At 41.1% G+C, this 19,241-nt stretch overlaps 1 protein-coding gene across 2 annotated transcripts; it reads left to right on the plus strand.

Moving 5' to 3' along the window:
* The first annotated feature begins 1,177 nt into the window (after positions 1–1,177).
* On the plus strand, positions 1,178–18,153 carry ero1b (endoplasmic reticulum oxidoreductase 1 beta). Of its 2 annotated transcripts, none has more exons than XM_076091644.1 (16): positions 1,178–1,691; positions 4,551–4,670; positions 6,810–6,893; positions 7,255–7,296; positions 9,598–9,680; positions 10,407–10,480; positions 10,771–10,891; positions 11,460–11,506; positions 12,122–12,133; positions 12,237–12,263; positions 12,928–13,020; positions 13,216–13,462; positions 13,703–13,772; positions 13,992–14,078; positions 14,258–14,391; positions 15,075–18,153. In XM_076091644.1, the coding sequence occupies exons 1-16, from the start codon at positions 1,521–1,523 to the stop codon at positions 15,133–15,135; spliced, it is 1,473 nt and encodes a 490-aa protein (XP_075947759.1). In that variant the 5' UTR covers positions 1,178–1,520; the 3' UTR covers positions 15,136–18,153. The 2 variants fall into 2 exon arrangements, with proteins under 2 accessions (XP_075947759.1, XP_075947760.1); XM_076091645.1 differs by lacking the exon at positions 1,178–1,691 and adding an exon at positions 2,419–2,615.
* The last annotated feature ends 1,088 nt before the right edge of the window (positions 18,154–19,241 follow it).

Raw genomic sequence — 19,241 nt, forward strand, 5'->3', positions numbered from 1 at the left:
GCCAAGTATGTGTACGTAGGCAAGACATCTGACTCGGATTTATTGCAGCTCTCAATGTACACACAGACTTATCATTGATTAATCTGCTGATTATTTTCTCAAAAAAAATGTATGATTCACTTTATCTATTTAGCATCAGAAACAATGAATATAATCTTTTACAATGTCCTCGAATTTAGGGTGACATCTTCAGATATTTTGTTTTGTTCATTTACCAGTAAAAATAAACAAGATATTCCGTTTACAAAGATATAAAACTGAGAAAAGCAGCATCTTCTCAGATTGGGGAAGCTGAATCTTTTGCTCTTTTGAAAAAAAAAAAAATGATTCAAACAATTTATCATCAAGAGTTGCTCATAAACGTTATGCCCATCGAATAATTGATTATTTGACTAATAAGTCCATCTCTTCAACAGTAATTGTTAAAAATATGCAAGCAGAAGTTTTTAATGTTTGCACGTAAATTGTTAATCGGAAAAGTAATTTGTATCTGTAAGTGTCATAAAAATAAGTATAAAATGAAAATACTCAAGTAAAGGTGGAGTAGGCCTACTTCTACAAGGCTACTTCATTCTCATTGGTCTTATATATGTACTAATTATGTACACAAAATCGATATAGAGCTAAAAACAAAAAGCTGGACAATGGTACAACATAAACATTTAACTACTTTGTAGAAATAGAAATACATGTGTAAAAAAGTAGACAGTATATACACCTATATAGCCTATAAGATAAAATAAGATAATCCTTTATTTGTCCCGCAGCAGTGAAATTAACAGGATTACAGCAGCATAGTGGAGCATGTATATATGGAATAGTGCAAACAAGAGACATAGTAAAAACAAGATCAAAACAAGTATTATAAATAAGTAATAAACAGTAAAGAATATTAACTAAGTAAAAAAGTAAAGAATCCACACTAACTAAAATATAACTATAACTAAAAATATTATATATACAGACAGAATAATTTTTATTGCACAGATATATAAAACATTAATGCCATTTGTAAACAGTAAGACAACACTTGAGTAAATCTACCCAGATATATATCGTTTTACACTGTCATGAAGTGTTTTGGGAAACCATAAATTGTATTTGAACTGAGGATTTTAACCAGCACACATTTATCACAAACGAGTCTGTGCGTTTTATTTTGAAAAGTGAAGCCGGAAGTAAGATACACATTTGTTTTGCTAGCTAACTTGATGCTAAATAAGGAAGCTGGTGAATAGAAACTTCTCCAATTATGTACCGTCTTAAATCAATGACCCCGGTTCTGTCAGGGCAGTTAGAAGTCTAAATGTCTGCGTGAGGGTCTTCAGACACTCACTTCACCGACCCACTCTGATTTATTTGCGGTCACTGCGGATGCTAACTTCGGTTAGCCTGAAGCTAACGTCACCGTAGCTCCTAACTGAGCTGACAGAAAGAAAGTGCTACTGATTGTTGCTTGTTTTTTTATGTATGGTATTTTTTACCAACTGGTGCACCGCCGCCAGCACAGTCAGTAAGTGATGTGGAAAGTAACTTTACAAGCGTTCGGTGTTTTGCTGTTGGCCTGGTTCTTCTTCGGGAACTCTGTTCTCGGTTGGTTTCAGCAAAACAACGTAAAACCCCAAACGCAGCACAGCGAGGAGCAGAGCGGAGCCTCGTCGGACAGCCAGGACCAGAGCTGCTTCTGCCACGTAAGTGTAACATTAACCGAGGAGTGCTTGTGCGGAACCTTTATATTCAAAGCGACGTTGTTACGGTTTTCATAATGTTATGTTCAGCTTTTAAAACGTGGCAATTACGATACGACAACAGCTTGCATTCAAGGAAATCTTCTAGCATTTTCTACTGTCGACTTAAAGTGACGTCACCGTGTTTGTGTGTGACGCTAGGTAGCAGCGACACTCTACTGTCGCTGTTTGAAAGTCACATTAATACTGTATTTAGGCTTCTGTCAGTTATGATATATAAGTTTAGCCGTTATATATTATATATATATATATATATATATATATATATATATATATATATATATATATATATTACATTGTCTTCATATGAATATTTACTCAAATTGAAGCTTTTCATAAAAATAAATATTGACGACGATTCAAAAAATAAAATTGTAATATTCAGAATCAAACGTCTTGAACTCAAGACACAGACGATTATTTTTCAGCCAAACTGCTGTTATTTCCATTACTAAGTAGAACAGCGTGGTGTACCGCGATTGGCTGCTGCAGAGCTCCCGCCTCTTGCTCTCCCGTGGGAGTTGTAGTCTTTTGCGCCACACCCAACAATCGCTCCCAGCGGCCTCAGCCCTGGAAGAGGACTACAAACTGGGAGGCGCTGGCGTAGAGGGGCGGGGTTAAGTGCTTGACAGCTGATTGTTTGGAGGCGTGGCTTCTCGATCGAGTAGGACTAGACTGGAGGTCTGAAATGACAGCTCAGCCCTCAGACAGAGCCGCTGCCGTGACATCTGGGCGCCAAGTTCACTGAGAGGAAGTTTTAATTTGGAGTTGAAACACAGAAAGCAGAAGTAGAGACGCAGAAAGATGCTGAGGGGGATTTGCCTCTTCCTGCCTTTCGTGGTGCTCGGTGGACAGCTGCACTCAGAGGTTTGGTTCATTGTGATGAAGTTTTGTACTTTACTGAGGCTTTCCAGCTGTTTGTGAACGGCAGAGGGGCACATGTCTGACTCACTGCAATACCAGAAAAAAGAGAAGTGCTTTATGCGACTCCGAATAGAAGGAGCCTATATATGTAAATAGGCACTAACTGTTGGTAAAATAGAAGCTCAATTTAAGCCAACTTATTGGAAACTTCATAACTTTTTGAATGTTTGCCCGTTGACCAACTTCTAATTTTTGCATGTTAAATTGACCGTCTGTTGGCAATTAATTGGTTAAATTTCCATAAAAAATATCAGTAATATGAAGTTTACATTACGTACTTACTTTAACGAGGTGATGATGAAACGCTGACAAGGTCCTTTTTACACAGCGCTTCTGTTTCTGCCAAAAACCAAAAGAGACGCGTAGAGAAACGAAGCTTTGAATGGACTTTGAATTACTACTCAGTAACACATGAGGTACTGTGTTGAATGCTGTTTTAACTTATTTACTTTAGAGTTGAAACAATTAGCCAGTTAATCAGCCCAAAAAAATACCAAAATAGGTCCTTTTTAATAGACCAAACAATCTGGGTTTAGATTATAAAATGCACTCAGTGTTTGTGTTTTGTATCCACTTAAGCCAGGTGTGTGCAGTGGATTCAGATTACAGGTAGAACAGAGTTAACTCATAAGCCAATCCAAAGCCTCCTCACGACACCCGGGTGGTGCTAACACCCCCCCCCCCCCCCCACCTTTAACGCCTTCCTCTGATTACTGAACTCATCGAGGCTCTCACATTTTACACTCTGGTCGTTCAGTTGCTCCTCAGGTCAAACACATTTGTCTGAGTTTAACATGTGTGCAGGTGGAGGTGCACCGTCCAGGTGGAGGTGTGAATGATGTATGCGCGGGTTCAGGTAACAGCGGTGGATGTATTATGTATGGACGAGCAGGCGGCGGCGGCGGTTCGTCTGTCTGCTGGCCTCCTGCTGTTAAAGGGGAAGCGGAGCCTCAGCGGTGAAGCAGGTGGAGGCGTTAGTGTGAAGCAATGAAGATATTAATACAACTTTATTTATACATCGCATTCATCCATCACAATATAGAATACAATCAGAAGACAACACGTAGGCTGAAGGCAATGAATTGTAATGACAATGCGTGTTGTAGGTGAGCTTAAATTCTAGTTAGAGGCAATTTAGAAAATTATTTGATCTTTTCTGAAGTCATATTTCCACTGCAGATGTTTCCATTTTTGTTTTTTTTATATTTTTTGACTACTTCAGAGCACTGCAGCAGCAATGTGATGTAGAAACATATGTTGTGCTCCATAAAGTGATGACAAATTAAATACAAAATAATAATAATATCCTAATTAGGGCTGCAACTTACTATTATTTTCTTTATTGATTATTTTTAAATCTGTCATTTTACATAGAAAATGTCATAATTGCTCAGATGTGACGTCTCCACGTCTTGTTTTGTCCGAAACCCAAAAATATTAAGTTTACAACAATAAAAAAACGTAGAAAAGCGGAACTTAATTCACCATTGAAGTGAATGTTTGACTGTTTTTGCTTGAAAAATAACAAACGATTAATCGATCATCAAAACAATTGTCGCCTTCAGTTAATTAAACTGAGAGAAAAACATAAATGATGCACATTCAGTATCTTATATACTATACACAGTATTGATTTATTCAACTGAATCTTAACTCTGAGTATCAATAACTATTTATTTTAAAGGAACAAAGATATAACTCTGTAGAATACGGGTGAGTGAAAATGTGACCAGTTATTAAAGTTGTTACTGGCTAAGTATCTAAGTTTTAGTTTGTGCTTATTGTTCGGTGGTCTGTTGTGTCGTTCGAGAGAAGTTTATTTTTAGAAGGTGTCGCCTCTCGGTCAGTAACAGCCGGTTTGTCTGCGCTCTGCTTCAGCTGACGGGCGTCCTGGACGACTGCTTCTGCGACGTGGAGAGCATCGACGTCTTCAACAACTTCAAGCTCTACCCTCGAATCAAGAGGCTGACGGAGAAAGACTACTTCAGATACTACAGGGTAGGAGCTGCACCGTCACTGCCGACACCATAGGACCCACTGTGGTATTAGTACGGAGCTCATGTAGTGTCCGAATTACTTTCCAGCACTTTAAATGATGAAAAGGGAAGAAACTCATATTTTATAATGTCAGAAATGGTCGAATTCTGGGGATAGTCATATTTTTACTGCACCATTTCCAGAGCAAACGGTTAATATTGTAATTATGTATTGTTTGTTTTTGTTTACTGTACTTTGGCTCACAGTGAGCAACTCATTTGCATTTTCCTCCCCTTTTACTCTCCCTAACTATGAGTAGAAGAAGTGTTGTTGTTGTTTCCTGTAAACCTTTCCTAGCTAGAAGAAGAACAACATCTGGATGACATACAACCTGTAGAACATCTGTAAAATCATCGTATTTCACAGTCAACTTTCCTTCAAAAACGTGTAACATGTCTCTCCTTGGGTTGGCCTGACACAGATTAGTTAGGTAGAAACAATGACAGGTGTTAACAAGGAGAGGCTGTTGCCAGTTATTCAGGTTCATGCTGTTCTTAAACAACGTGTGTGTGTGTGTGTGTGTGTGTACGTCTGGAGATATCAGAGGTTATGTAATAATAAAAAAAAAAGAGAAGAAGAACAGCAGTTTTACTTTTTAGTCCCATTTATCCGTTTGTTACGACGCTGTTACGGAACAGGAAGGACGACCGATGTGTTTATGAAGTATTGTGAAATACTTTAACAGTCGCAACAGTAGTTCACGAGCCAATACTGTGAGAGGAGGAGGTTTTACTTTAACTACAGTTTAACTAAAGTGTTGAACTAGTATTACAGTTTGATGTCAAGATGAATCCCAGAGGTGTTTTTAAGCAGTTATTTGACTCATTTCGCTCTGTGAGAAGAATAAAAAGAGCTTTAAAGTTTAACTTCAGCAGAGATTCAGTTACTATCAGACCTGACTTCTTGGCATGAGTTTTAATAAATACAAGAAATACTATACCATAAAAATGTATACTTTGTGCTTAATAATAAGCTACAATATCTTTGTGAACATATATTATTCCCATATAATGTTTGTTAGCATTGAGCCCTCTGTGTGTAGGATTGTTAACGGCTGACTCCAGAGCGTTGTGAAATGTGAACGTTCACCGATCACCAGCCTTCAAATGTTCACATCTAACGGCAGAATGCATCTCGAGCACATCATTGGATTAACAAAGAGAATCCAAAGACGGGCTCACAACAGCTGAGCTACCGGTCTGACATTACAGTGAGGCGATGTTTGTATCCCAAAAGAATATGAAAAACCGGACTCGCCCCGCTGCTGACTCTTTGAAACGTGAGCTGCGATGCCGAGTGCTGTGTCATCGTGTGAACCGTACAAACACCTGCTTACGTTAAACAGCAGCGTTAATCAGCTGCAGCTGGGTCCGTCTGTGGAGACGGCTGTCGTCATCGCCGTGAGGCTGGAGTAACTTCCAGTTCATCGCTTCAGCGTGTTTACGACGCGTTTATTATGCAAGTCGTGTTTAAAACCACAGCTCCGGGTTTCATCAGACATTAAATGTGCTTCTCCGCCCTGTGAGAGGACGAACGACTCTGATGTCTCCCGTGAAGTAACTTCATCCTCACCGCGTTGTTACTCGCTCATGATTATTTTAATTGTGGATTAATCTGCTGATCTATTTTAGTTTGTAAACAATTTTTTTAATGGTGCAATTTGTCCAACCAACTGTCTAAACCTCAAAGTTATTCAAAATACATCAACATGATTGCAATAACTAAAAAGGAAAAGCAGCAAATCTGTGAAGCTGGAAGCATTAATGTTTTTACATGAATAATAACTAAACGGGTTAATTCATTAATGGACTATTGTTTCAGCTGTGCTTATGTTCGGTACTTTAATTTACAACAAAATATCATGTTTCATAAACTCTAAATGAACTCAAGCTGTCAAAATATACAATAGCATGAAATGGAAATACTGCAATAAACTACAAGTACCTCGAGTTTCTCCTTAAGTGCAGTAAGTGAATGTAGTCCTACTTGCTTAGAGAAAGGTCACAATAATACTTTGAGTAGTAATGAGATGAAGTTGGTTTAGTTGAACCCGACATTAAGTAATCTAATAATATATATATATAATCTAATCTTCTGCAGGTGAACTTGAAGCGACCTTGTCCCTTCTGGGCCGAGGACGCTCATTGTGCCATCAAAGACTGCCATGTGGAGCCCTGTCCAGAGGTGAGAGGTCAACCACACACACGCACGCCTCATATTAATATTAATACAGTACATCTTAATTACACAGCACTTCTCTGGATACTCAAAGATGCCTTACATGACACATTATATAACCTGTAAAATAAGACAATAGTTTATTTATGGAGCACTTTTCAAACAAGAAGCACCTGAAAATGAATGAATGAAGACAACGATAGGACATGTTAAGTAAACACAGGTTGTAGTCTGCTAGTACTTTTGTATTTGGTTATTAATAGTGAATTAAATAGCCTTTCATAGCGTTTCATACGGATGATTTTGGGTTCATCTGTTTGCATGAAGCGGTCTCATATTGTTGGTTTGTCTCTGTGGTGTCTCTCAGAGTAAGATCCCGGTGGGCATCAAGTCTGGGAACTACAACAAGGTGAGAACGTAGAAGATGAATGTTACTGAAGACTAACTGTCATACAGGCATTACCTAATACCCACAATCCTTTGTGTTATTTAATACTGCCAGTTTGATTGACCTCAGACGATAATCTCATAATCTATATACATCTTAATACACAATTCAGCTGATTGTCATAACGTGTTAGAGTTACAGTGCCGATATGAAATACATATTTTCTAGATGACTTTGTTCTTCTGCTAAATTCGGCGTCATGTTTCGCCGAATATTAAATCAGCAGTTATAAAAACGTGAAATCTGCGTCGTAAAGGCAGAAGAGCTTTATCTGAGAAATGTTTATTCACTTCATATGGAGCTGAAATCATCACCAAGTTATGTTAAATCGCTGAATTAGTTCGTGTCTGTTTATGAGTTATCTTTTAGAAGACATATTGGGGACTATTTTCAGCGGCGGATTAATCCACATTGGTGCTCTGATCAGTATTGGTGGCAGCAGGACGGTGTGAGTGAAAATATACGACAGTATGTTCATGATGCGTTTCTTTGATACACACAATACAGTGTAGAACATCACCAGATGAACCAGACGGACTTTATACCTTTTTCATCTCTGGAAAACAAACTGTTTCATGGAGTTTAGGACCAGCTGTGTTTGTTCCAGCACTTTCTGTCTCATTAGCTGATTCAGTCAACACACACACACACACACACACACACACACACACACACACACACACACACACACACACACACACTCAACTTATCTGCTCCGATAGTTTCCACGTAGGGAGCGAGGGCCGAGTGTTTGCCGGCTCTTGGCTGGCGGCCTGATGTTTGTCTTGCGATGACCTAGAAGTGTTTGGACATCTGCACACGTCTCAGTCGAGGTCGAACGTGTCTCACTGACCGTCGGCCGGGAAACTGTTACGGTCTGTGGGACGGAAGCACGTGACTGTGTGCCACCTCAGCAGTGTGTGAGGAAAGTCTTCAGGAGACAATGAATCCTGACCAACACATCTGGAACTCGGCTTTCAGCGATACGTCACCTTAAATCTATATTTTGCTTATTAAACAAGTGACCTGTGTGCTTTTTACTGACGGAAGCTCCAGTCCGCGTTGATCCACTGTGTTTACAGTACTCATGCATTCACAACAGACCTGTTTACTGTTAATAACTGTTACATATATTTTAGTTTTAACCAAACTGCTTCTCCTCCTGCTCCCCCTCAGCTCCACCTTTTTCTCAACACACACTCTGAATGAACGTTTGTGTTGATGATTTGTGTTAAACCATCAGGTTATCAGATCAATTCTGCCGTTTCAGACGGTTCACATCTTGTTTGGCTGCTTTTGCTCAGACACCATTTACAGAAGAAACGACACAATCTACCCTCACAGATGTTCATAAGCAGTGAAACAAACCGATTGCTCATTTCAGTTCAATGTGTGGTGTAGCTCATGGTGGCTAATGTTAGCAAACCTTCGGTAGCCGGTAGCTGTGGCTTGATATTGAACAGACAGATATGAGAGTGGTATCGATCCTCTCTTCTAACTCTCTGCAAGAAAAGCAAACATCTGTATTTCCCAAAATCAAAAACTGTTGACAAGGGGACGTTTTGTTTTCATGCAGTACACATGCGTGTGCATACATGGAAGCAAAAATATACCGTCAATTCATGCAGAGAATATTAAACCTGGGACAAAAAGAAACGTTTCATAGTTTTTTTTCTCCACTACAATATGAACTGTAATGTTCGGTGGACAGGCGGCGCTTTGTGTTGCCGTGTTAATCAGAACGAGGCCGAGGCTGCATCCCATAATGATTATGGACCCACAGCCTCAAATGTTGGTTTTTACGGAAAAACACAGCTTTCCCAACAGCTGCTCTAAACACACACAACGCTCAGAGGTGATGTCACAATGCAAACACAGCGTCAAACAGAAGGCCCCCCCCCCCCCCCCCAGGCATGGACGTCCACAGCAGGAACAGACAGCGTTGTGTTTATCAGACACAAAATAAAGTATCTCCAACTATTTTTATAATCTAAAAGAAATGGCAGAAAGTGCCTCTCAAATACCATATTAAATTATTGTTATTATGTCTTTGGGTTTTGGACTGACACAACAAGACATTTAAACAGCTTGGACTTTGAGAAAGTGGGACATTTTTCACTATTGTCTGACATTTAAACAATCCAACGTTTAATCTAGATGATAATCTGCAGATTGCGCGATAATGAAAATAATTGTAGCCCTAAAACACGCGCGTTGACAAGTGTTCCTCTAACTAACGGCCTCTCTTCTCTCTGTCTCCAGTACTCTCATGCAGCGAACACGAATTCGGACGTGACGGAGTGTGAACAGGCCAAAGAGCTGGGCGCCATCAACAGCACCCTGAGGTGACACCACAGCCCTCTCCTCCCGTCTGCGTTATCTGCCGGCTGAAGTCTCTTTTCATTCAGCCGGCTGCAGCTGACGGTGACCAGGTCCAGCAGCTGCCGGCAGCGTCTGGCCGGCAGCTGCTGGGAGTTTCTCAGCAGACCGACCTTCACCGACCGATCGTGGAAAAACACGGAGGGTTATCGCGAGTTGATAGAAAATGAGAGAACACGGATAAGTTTGTGCTGAAACGACAAAGATAATACGACACTCGTCGTGTTAAAAAACCTGCTCGACTCGGAAGTCTAAATATAACCTCAGTGGTGAACAGACCAGGAAGAGCGAGAACAGACTTTCATCCTCTGTGTACGATCACATAGAGTCTCGTACACGTATTTATTAACGCCTCTCTCAACATGAGCTGCTGGATATCTTACATTTGAAGTGATCTGATAAATCTTTGACACTGCAACCCTCTCTTCCATCATTAATCAGAGAGACGCTGTGGATCCCTGAAGTTTGATTATACATTGAAATAGATTCATCAGATTAAAGTCTGGAATATTAGAATATGCAAAGACAGACGAAGACGAACAAAGGGGCCGTTTTAAACTCAAATTCTCTATATTTAAATGTCGATATGTTCATTTTTGATCGTGTTGTTATCCATCTATTTATTTCCTGCTGCCTTGCCTCAGTTTCTCCTCCAGTGTTCAATAAAGACGTTACTTTACTTGCTGTTTCAGTAACCAGAGTAAACAGGCGTTCGCTGACTGGGCGAGACACGACGACGCTCAGGACTACTTCTGTGAGCTGGATGGTGAGGACTCACTCTGTCCGTCCAACACGTTGACCCAACGCACAACACGTCTGTTAAAGATGGACCCCTGCCCGAGCTTTAATCTAACGCCACCATCGCAACACATGTTCTACTTGTACACTGAAATATCAACATCTAACGGGCACATCGCCCTGAAATCTCCTCATCACGTTCCATTAGATGCTCATGACCTCATGACCTCATGAGCGTACCTCTATCATGTTGTTGGAACGTTTACACACCACAACAAGCCCTCAGTCCATTAAAAGTCTGTTTTTTGTGTGTGTTAGATGAAACCTCTCCAGACTCTGAGTATGTGGATCTGCTGCTGAATCCGGAGAGATTCACTGGATACAAGGGTCCTTCAGCCTGGAGGGTCTGGAATAGCATCTACGAGGAAAACTGCTTCAAGTGAGACACACACACACACACACACACACGCACTTCTTGGCCATTTCCGATATTTTACTGACCTGCTGATTGCGATTTTCTTTCTTTCTGAGATTTGTAATTGTCAGATTAATTCAGACTCTGGTCTCTGCGGTTCAGATGCAATGAGTTCCTCATAATGTTCCTCGTGCCTAGAAAAGGTTCCTGCGGTCTAAAGTCAGTTTTAAGCTCTTGTATTATAGATTGGTTTGGACATTTACATCTAACCGTACTTGGTACATATTTTCACTTCCCTGCTCCAGCTCTGTGTATAGTTGTGTTGTTGAGAGAAGTGTTTAGTTATTGTGTTTGTAGTGTTTTTGCTGATACAATAGTTTTACTCTTTGTGTTCAAACACATTACTGACGGCTCTAAAACGTCTCTAAAGGAAAATGTAGGAGGAAGTGATTTCTGCTCTGTCTGCTTTTTATTTTCTAACAAATGGACAAATATCAAGTTGAAAATCTGCCTCCGGCCAGTTTGCCTGTAAACCTGAGATGATTATTGATCATTACTAATAAAAAAACATTTGTTTTGTTTTCGTCGACAGGCCCAGATCAGTGTACCGACCTCTGAACCCTCTGGCTCCGAGCAGAGGTGAGTCAGCTTGTTAACGGAGAGATGTGACGGAAGCTGTTATGTAGAAATCTCTAATCCACAACTTTACCCATAATGCCTCACACCAGACAGGAAATACAGTCATTAACCGTAACGTACCGATGTGTCTTAGAGGCGTTAACCAGCATCAAAATGGTTTATCTTTAGACATTTTCTTTTTCTATGTCCAATGGGCATCCTGTAACTCTACTTATACAACATAATTACATAAATATTTAAAGAACAACATAGTCATAATGCAAAAATTACAAACCTTTCTGTACTATGTGGATGATATTGTGGTTAATCTGCCCCTGATTAGAATACACAACTCAAATTTATCATTTTAATGTTCAGATTTGTCTGGTTTAACTCCTGACTGACAAAAGTAGATCCAGAAATGTCTGTAGAATCACAAACTAGACATTAACCTTCTGCTCTGTTTATTTCTTTATTTATCTTGTGCATCTTTTACCGAGTGTGTGTGTGCGTGTATGTGTGTATTTATATATGCATGTGTGTATTTATATATGCATGTATGTATGTATGTATGTGTGTTTGTGTTTATTAATAGAACAGATCTAACAGCTTTGTTCTCTGTCTTTCTGTGTTCAGGAGACGACGATGGTGAGTAAAACTTCACTCTCTTCACATGAATGTATTTTTAGTTTTAGTGTAAATGAATAAATATAATAATATAGTTTCGTTTCTTGTGTCGCTCACATTGCAGGAGAGGTTTTCTACAAGTGGCTGGAAGGTGAGTTCCTCCTCGTGTTTTTTTATCTTTCTTCTCAAAGGGAACATTCTTCGACAGACCCGTCACCTTTAAGTTCACACACACACAGCTTCACACTTCCTTTCTAAACCTTCGCTTCCTGCCGGCTCCTGACCTAGAAAACAAATGTTGCATCTTTTGTGTGATCTAAGAGTGTGACAAGTGAAGCATTTCTATCTTTTCATTTCATGGATTTCATTCGTCTGTGTGCATTTAAAAACAGCAGCAGACACTTTGAGGTTAGCTCTCCATCATCGGCCCGACCGTGTGAACCAAACTACATCTGGAGCTCAAACGTTCTGATCTTTCTGATGAAAGATATCCGTTTCCTGTCGTCTTCACCTCCAGCTGACGGCAGCAGCTTCTCTTATCTCCTCGCTGTCAGAGTTCGTTGAGTACAAAGAGGCCAAAGAGCTTTCACTCAATCTTTGTGGTGATTTGCGTGCAGATTGCATTTTAAAATGAAATCCCGTTCACCTACATTGTAAAGACTTTTAAGACAAATAACCCAACTGCATGAGGAGATGATCACTGGAGGAAAGGAAGGAAATGTTCAATAGAGCTTCCAAGTCTTTTGGATTCTTTAGTTAGTCTCCTTGGATTAATAAAACATGTCCTCTTCACTGTTCCCTCTCTGCGTCTTCAGGTTTGTGTTTAGAGAAGAGAGTTTTCTACCGACTCATCTCGGGCCTCCACAGCAGCATCAACATCCACCTGTGTGCCGAGTTCCTGCTGGACGGTACGTCAATCTGATCTCGGAACAGTTGTTTGTGTGTTTGATTCTCTTGTTGATGCGATATCTGACTTTCAGCACGGACCCCAAATCGATACCTTACTTTGATACCTTAGTTTGGGTCCGGTGTTGAATGATTAAATCACCAGAACAGAATGATGCGTGTGGCTAACAGTGTTCCCTTGTTGTTTGGTCCCTCAGAGGGTTGGGGCCGGTCGGTGTGGGGCCCAAACGTTCAGGAGTTCCGGCAGCGTTTCGACACGGCGGAGACGAAGGGCGAGGGCACGCGGCGGCTGAAGAACCTCTACTTCCTGTACCTGATCGAGCTGCGGGCGCTCTACAAGGTGGCTCCGTACTTCGAACGAGCGTTCGTCAACCTGTACACGGGAAACATGCAGGAGGACGGAGCCACCAAGGAGCTGCTGCTGCAGGTCTTCAAGGAGATCAAGTAAGAGGGGCGTGTTCGTTGGTCGTCTGAAGTAAGACGAGAGGAAAGATTATTTCACTGATCGCAGGAGCAAAAGTACAATTTAGTTCAGTTGGTATATATTTTGATGATTATACTGTTATTCTGTTACTTCAGTAAGATGTTGATGTATTACTACCTTTACTCAAGTAAAAGATCGAGGTACTTCTTTAACCTCTGCTCATAGTAATAATGAGACTAACCGCTCCTTTTGTCTTCCAGAGCTTTCCCAATGCACTTTGATGAGAAGTCCATGTTCGCCGGACACAAAATCGAAGCCAAAATGTTAAAGGTGAATCCAGAACCTCATCATCACACACGCAGAGCGACGTGTGTGTGTGTGTGTGTGTGTGTGTGTGTGTGTGTGTGATACCCAATGATGTTTGTCTTTGTGGTTTCAAACAGAGCAGGTGCCTCTTTAGTCTGTGGTGTCTTTGCTCTCTTGTTAATGCTAAAAAAGATGTGTGTGTGTGTGTGTGTGTGTGTGTGTGTGCTCTCTTTTATCCTTCAGGAGGAATTCCGCCTCCATTTTAAAAACATCTCCAGGATCATGGACTGCGTCGGCTGCAGTAAATGTCGCGTGTGGGGGAAACTGCAGGTGAGCGCACTGCCCCGTGTCTCTGCTCTGTGGGTTTAGGGTTCTAAAACTGTGAAATTGTCTTTTTTATATTGTACAGTCGCGACGTCACAACCGTGTTTGTTGTGCGACGCACCGTAAACTTAGACAAGAACCACCGGAGCGCTCTCACGCTTTTCCTTCCGGTGTGTTGTGTGCAGACTCAGGGTCTCGGTACAGCTCTGAAGATCCTCTTCTCCGAGAAGGAGATCCAGAGCCTCCCTGAACACAGCCCCTCTAAAGGCTTCCAGCTGACTCGACAGGAGATCGTGGCCTTACTGAACGGCTTCGCCAGGTACAGTCGCTGCTCTCTGGAGCCCCGATCGACTATTACAGGCAGACACTTGGAAGGATAGTTTGGATGTGTTGAAGTGCACGTATCAGTAGTCGGTGTATCGCTACAGTAGATGACACGGGAGCACCAGCACGTGAGCAAAGCAACGTACTGTTGTGGACGTATTTTAGACAACCTAGCCCCTTTAAATGTACGCTATATTTACAATATTCTCAGCGCTTCACGTTGCCGGTTGTCTATGCTCTCGTCAAAGCCACGCAGTCTACGGCTGCTGCGGTCTGTTAGTTAGTGTTATTGTGAGACTTGTGTGGAGTTTTTAAAGGGTCAGTTCAGATTCACCAGAGTCGCACAGTAACACAAACACACTACCAGCAGCTCCTGGTGTTCAGCGAAGTAAAATAACTGAGTCTTGTGGCTTTGAAGAGGGCATCGGACGGCACAACATAAAAATCTAAAATACCTTCTGCTGCCGCCCCGTCCACAGCAGGACATTTCGTTGCTCCCGTCTGCCATCTGCTGTCGGTAATACACAACCTCACTTCAAACAATCTGTGCTATCTCTTTAAGGGAAATGAATACTCCTCCTCTGACTCTTGAGGTAAACTCTGCGGCCGGTGGCGCCCTCTATTGACCGGCCACCATTTCATTACTTTTCCCTGACCACCACTTTCTCCCACTCTCAGGTTGTCCACCAGTATACATCAGCTCCACAGTTTCCGCCTGCTGCTGAAGGACAACAGGTAACAGAAGGCGACGTCCCACCTGGCCAGTAGGCGGTGCCAGCCCCCAAGAGAACTGCAATAGTCTAATATTCACCCAGAAGAAGGCCTTTTTCATGGACAGCAGGATCAGCAGTGAACCCAACCACCCCCCACAAACACACTCTCTGCTCCCGCTAATCTCTCTCCTGTTTCCCTTCTGTACTTCCTCTTCCTCCTCCTCCTCCTCCAGTAGATTATGAATGTTAACTCCTCTGCCTCCTCTTGCCTACGTCGGGAAAGTCTCCAGGTTCTAAAAAACTTCACCCGACGTCTTTTCCTCTCTGCTGTAAAACTTGTCGGCCAGTGTACAAACCTTTTCATTTATATCTATTTATTCTTTCGGGGTCTCTTTTGAGAGGTCGACCTGTAAGATCAGCAGGTTTGTTTGTGACGTTTCGACACGATCAGATCTTTGGAATGAAGTCGCAGACCGAGCGGTGACCAGCCGAGCTCCTGACTCCAGGACGCAGAGCAAACCGTGTCCGAGTTTGAGTTGACGCAGTCGTGGGTGAATCACTTCACCGGTCATTTCTCTTTCTCGCTGACCCCGCCCTCTGCTGACATCACATCCTGTTGGATTTTACAGTCATGTGAGCCTGAGTCAGACCTTTAGGGCTCTTACGTAAGGATATTGTCCCGAGAGAGGACTCAAGTCAGGACGGTTCTTCCAGATAGAAAGTGCATCTGAACCATCAGGACGCTGCTGCCTGTCCTCTTCTTTACTTAACTTTTATTTTCCTTCTCCTGTTGTTTTTAGATAAGTTTGTTGCTCAAAGCCTTCGGATCTGGACCAATCTGCTCGTGTTAACCATCTCAGGCCTAATTTATGTCAGCTCGCTAGAAGGTGTTTCTGATTGTTGTCTCATAGAAAGGGATGAAGCATAAAGACGATGTCCATTTTTAGCCAAACGCAGTGTGTGAAGTTGGAACCTTTTGGTGTGTGTGTGTGTGTGTGTGTGTGTGTAGATCAACAGTTGCAGCTATGAGATAATGGACTGTGACTTGTTTCCATAGTTAACCTTGATACAGTAGCAGCTTTTTGCTCTTGTGTTTGTGTGAAAGTGTCACGTTTCTGTTGTATTTTGCAAACGTGCCGCCTAGTTTTCTCCGCTTTTATTTTTTTTGCTTCAGCCGTGTTGTCTTGAAGCACAGCTTTAGTCGAGACAGAGTTATTTAAATAGGAAAAGTAGGATTTATTAGGTTCTCTTGAGATGAATTACTGTATTTTATTTTACATTTAATTGGGAGACGGAGTTGTAAAGGCCCTGGGATGAGAGGCTTTCTGTTGATGGAGCGTAGCGGCACATCAGCAGGATGCTGGAGGAGTCTTTAGGACTTCTGTGTCCAGTGCTGACGTCTCTGAGGCGGTTCCCCTGAGATCAGCACTACAAGAAACACTCTCCGCTTTTATTATTTATTTTCATACTCAACAGGCCCATTGTTCAGACTCAAACCAACAATGTGTTGGTGTGTCTCTCTGACTTCCTGTCTGTGGCTCTCAGCTCCGAGCCCTTTGGTTCCTGCTGAAGACGTAAGTCTTTAAAAACACAAATGTATAGTTTCCTTTTGTCCTAAAACAGCTGGTCATCAACAGGAGGAAATAGTGCATTTGTTGGGGACTATTTTCAGCGGCGGATTAATCTATATTTGGTGCTCTAGTGTGTGTGTGTGTGTGTGTGTGTATGTGTGTGTGTGTGATGGTGTGTGTGTGTGTGTGTGTGTGTGTGTTCATGGTGATGAAGGAACAACAGTGAGGCTCACTGGTGTGTTTTTAATGGAGCTCTGTGGAACAGAGGAAGAAGAGACATCAGGCGTTGACACACACACACACACACACACACACACAACACTTGTTAGTAGAAACATTCATTGATGGTTTTAATGTTTATACTTTAAGGAGGCGTGTCATCTTGAGAGAGTAGTACCTTGAGAACAACACGGAATAACGTCACAGAGAGAAACCTTCAACATGAACCATTTTGAAATGATGACGATCAATAAGCAACGTCAAACAAGCAAAGGACGCGGAGTGCGTCCGTCGTTCTGGACAAACTGGTTTACGAGGTGATTTTACAGATTTATTCACGACTCCGGTCTGAGTATTTAGTTGTATGAAGTGGACCAAAGAGTTTTAAGTTCATTTTTTCTGTATGTATGTTTTATTTTTGTTTGTGAGTGTTTATCTTTTCCTTAATTGATTCTTTGATCACGTGACAGTTTAAAGATGTTGCGATAAGATATGTTGAAGCTTTGTTCAGTATAAAGAGAGTTAGGCTTGTAGTTTGTAATTTAATAGTTTAAAACCTGAAAAAGGATTAAAAAGATGTAAAATTACAATATAAAGAGTAAAAGTCCATCTTCTTCTTGGCCTTATCTCGTACTTTAATGCCATTCATCGGATCGGGGGGGCATTAATGTTAAATGAAATGCCGGGACGGAAGCGACCTCTTTTCATTTCTGTCATATAATCAAAGATTTTGTGAATTCAATGATAAATTTAAGACGATATACTAGAAAATTCAAAGAATTAATTTAAAACGCATTGAGTCAGATAAGTTATTATTATCATTACATTTCACAAACATTTAAATGATAGCATAAGTTATAATTAGTTGATTAAGTCTATTTTCTTTGTTTCTTAGTGTGAATGTGAGACAGCAGTGCTGCACTAAGTGTGTTGAGTGTGAGTGAGACGTGCGCATGTCGTCCTCTGAGCCCTGCATGCCCTCCAGCAGCGGGACGTCCCGTACGGTCCACTCTTCAGCCTTAAAACGAAGTCCAGATTTTTTGGAAAAAGAAGACGAACGGACGCTGCTTCTGATCCTCACGCTCTTCATGTGTGAATCTGTGTCGTGTGTAAGAGGCAGCACAGGTTAAAGCTTTCTTTCTTTTGCTCTCAGATCTCTATGAATCTATATATAGCTGCACCATGTTGATGTGTGTACCTGTTGAGTATATTTATTTGACAAGAAGAAGAATAAATATTTCTGGACATCACTGAGCTCTGTTTGGAATTTTGATTTTTTTCGACTGATCCAGTAAAATACTCACGTTTACACATTTTGTTCTTTCATAATATTTTATATAATATCTATATAATATATTATTCTCATGTGAGACTCTGTGACACTGGCCTATACATTATTTTAATTCTGAATGTAAACATAAAGTTTGTTCCCAAGAGAACTCCACAGGGAACCTCTTTAAAGGGTAACTTCGGTGTTTTTCCATGTTTTTGGGTCCAAGTGATTAATCAGGACAACAATTTTTGAAGTTGTCCAGTATTGACGGAGAACGCTATAACCAGCTAATATGACGTTAAGTCCACTAACGGTGCTTCTTTTTGACAATGAACATTAAGGAAAACCTTTAGTGGACGTAAATGCCAGCTTGTCCCGGTGAAAAAACCATCTGCAGCGCTCTTCCTCACAACTGGACCAATTTCAGAAGCTGTTGTCCCGACTAGTCAGTTAGATAGAAAACTCCAGGTTTCCCTTCATGTGTGCAAAGTTCAACGAGGGTTTAGGCTGCTATGCTAAATGCTAACATCCTCACAGTGACAATGCTAACATGCTGAAGTTAAGCACGTATGATGTTTATCATAATCATGTTAACTTAGCATGTTAGCATGCTAACGTTTTGACTTCAGCGGTAAACACAAAGCACAGCTGAGGCTGACAGGAACGACATTAGTCCTGCAGGTATTTGGTCATGAACCAAATTAGAATATGAGCATCACTAAAAGCTTCCTTCACTGGTTGTTTAATAAAATGAAGAGATCAAGAAATAATGAAATGAACGCATGTTTGTTGTAATGACAACTTTAATTTAAGTCTTTTTGTGTCGTCACGTCACAAACACACAAACCACAAACACAACAAAGCTCAACAACAAAACGCACGATCTCAGTGAGACTCTGTACAAATAACTTACAAAACCTGCGTCTGTTAGAAATATAGACTTCTTTTTTCTTCTGAACATCGGGACAGAAATGTAAACACTGCAAAAGAAAGCTCATATTAACATATAAATGTTAAAATCGTGATTTTCCTCACTGTTTCCTCAACAGTTTTGATGGTTTAATTACTT

Source organism: Anarhichas minor, unplaced genomic scaffold (genome assembly GCF_050575085.1).
Source record: "Anarhichas minor isolate MPS153535 unplaced genomic scaffold, ASM5057508v1 ptg000014l, whole genome shotgun sequence".
NCBI lineage: Eukaryota > Metazoa > Chordata > Actinopteri > Perciformes > Anarhichadidae > Anarhichas > Anarhichas minor.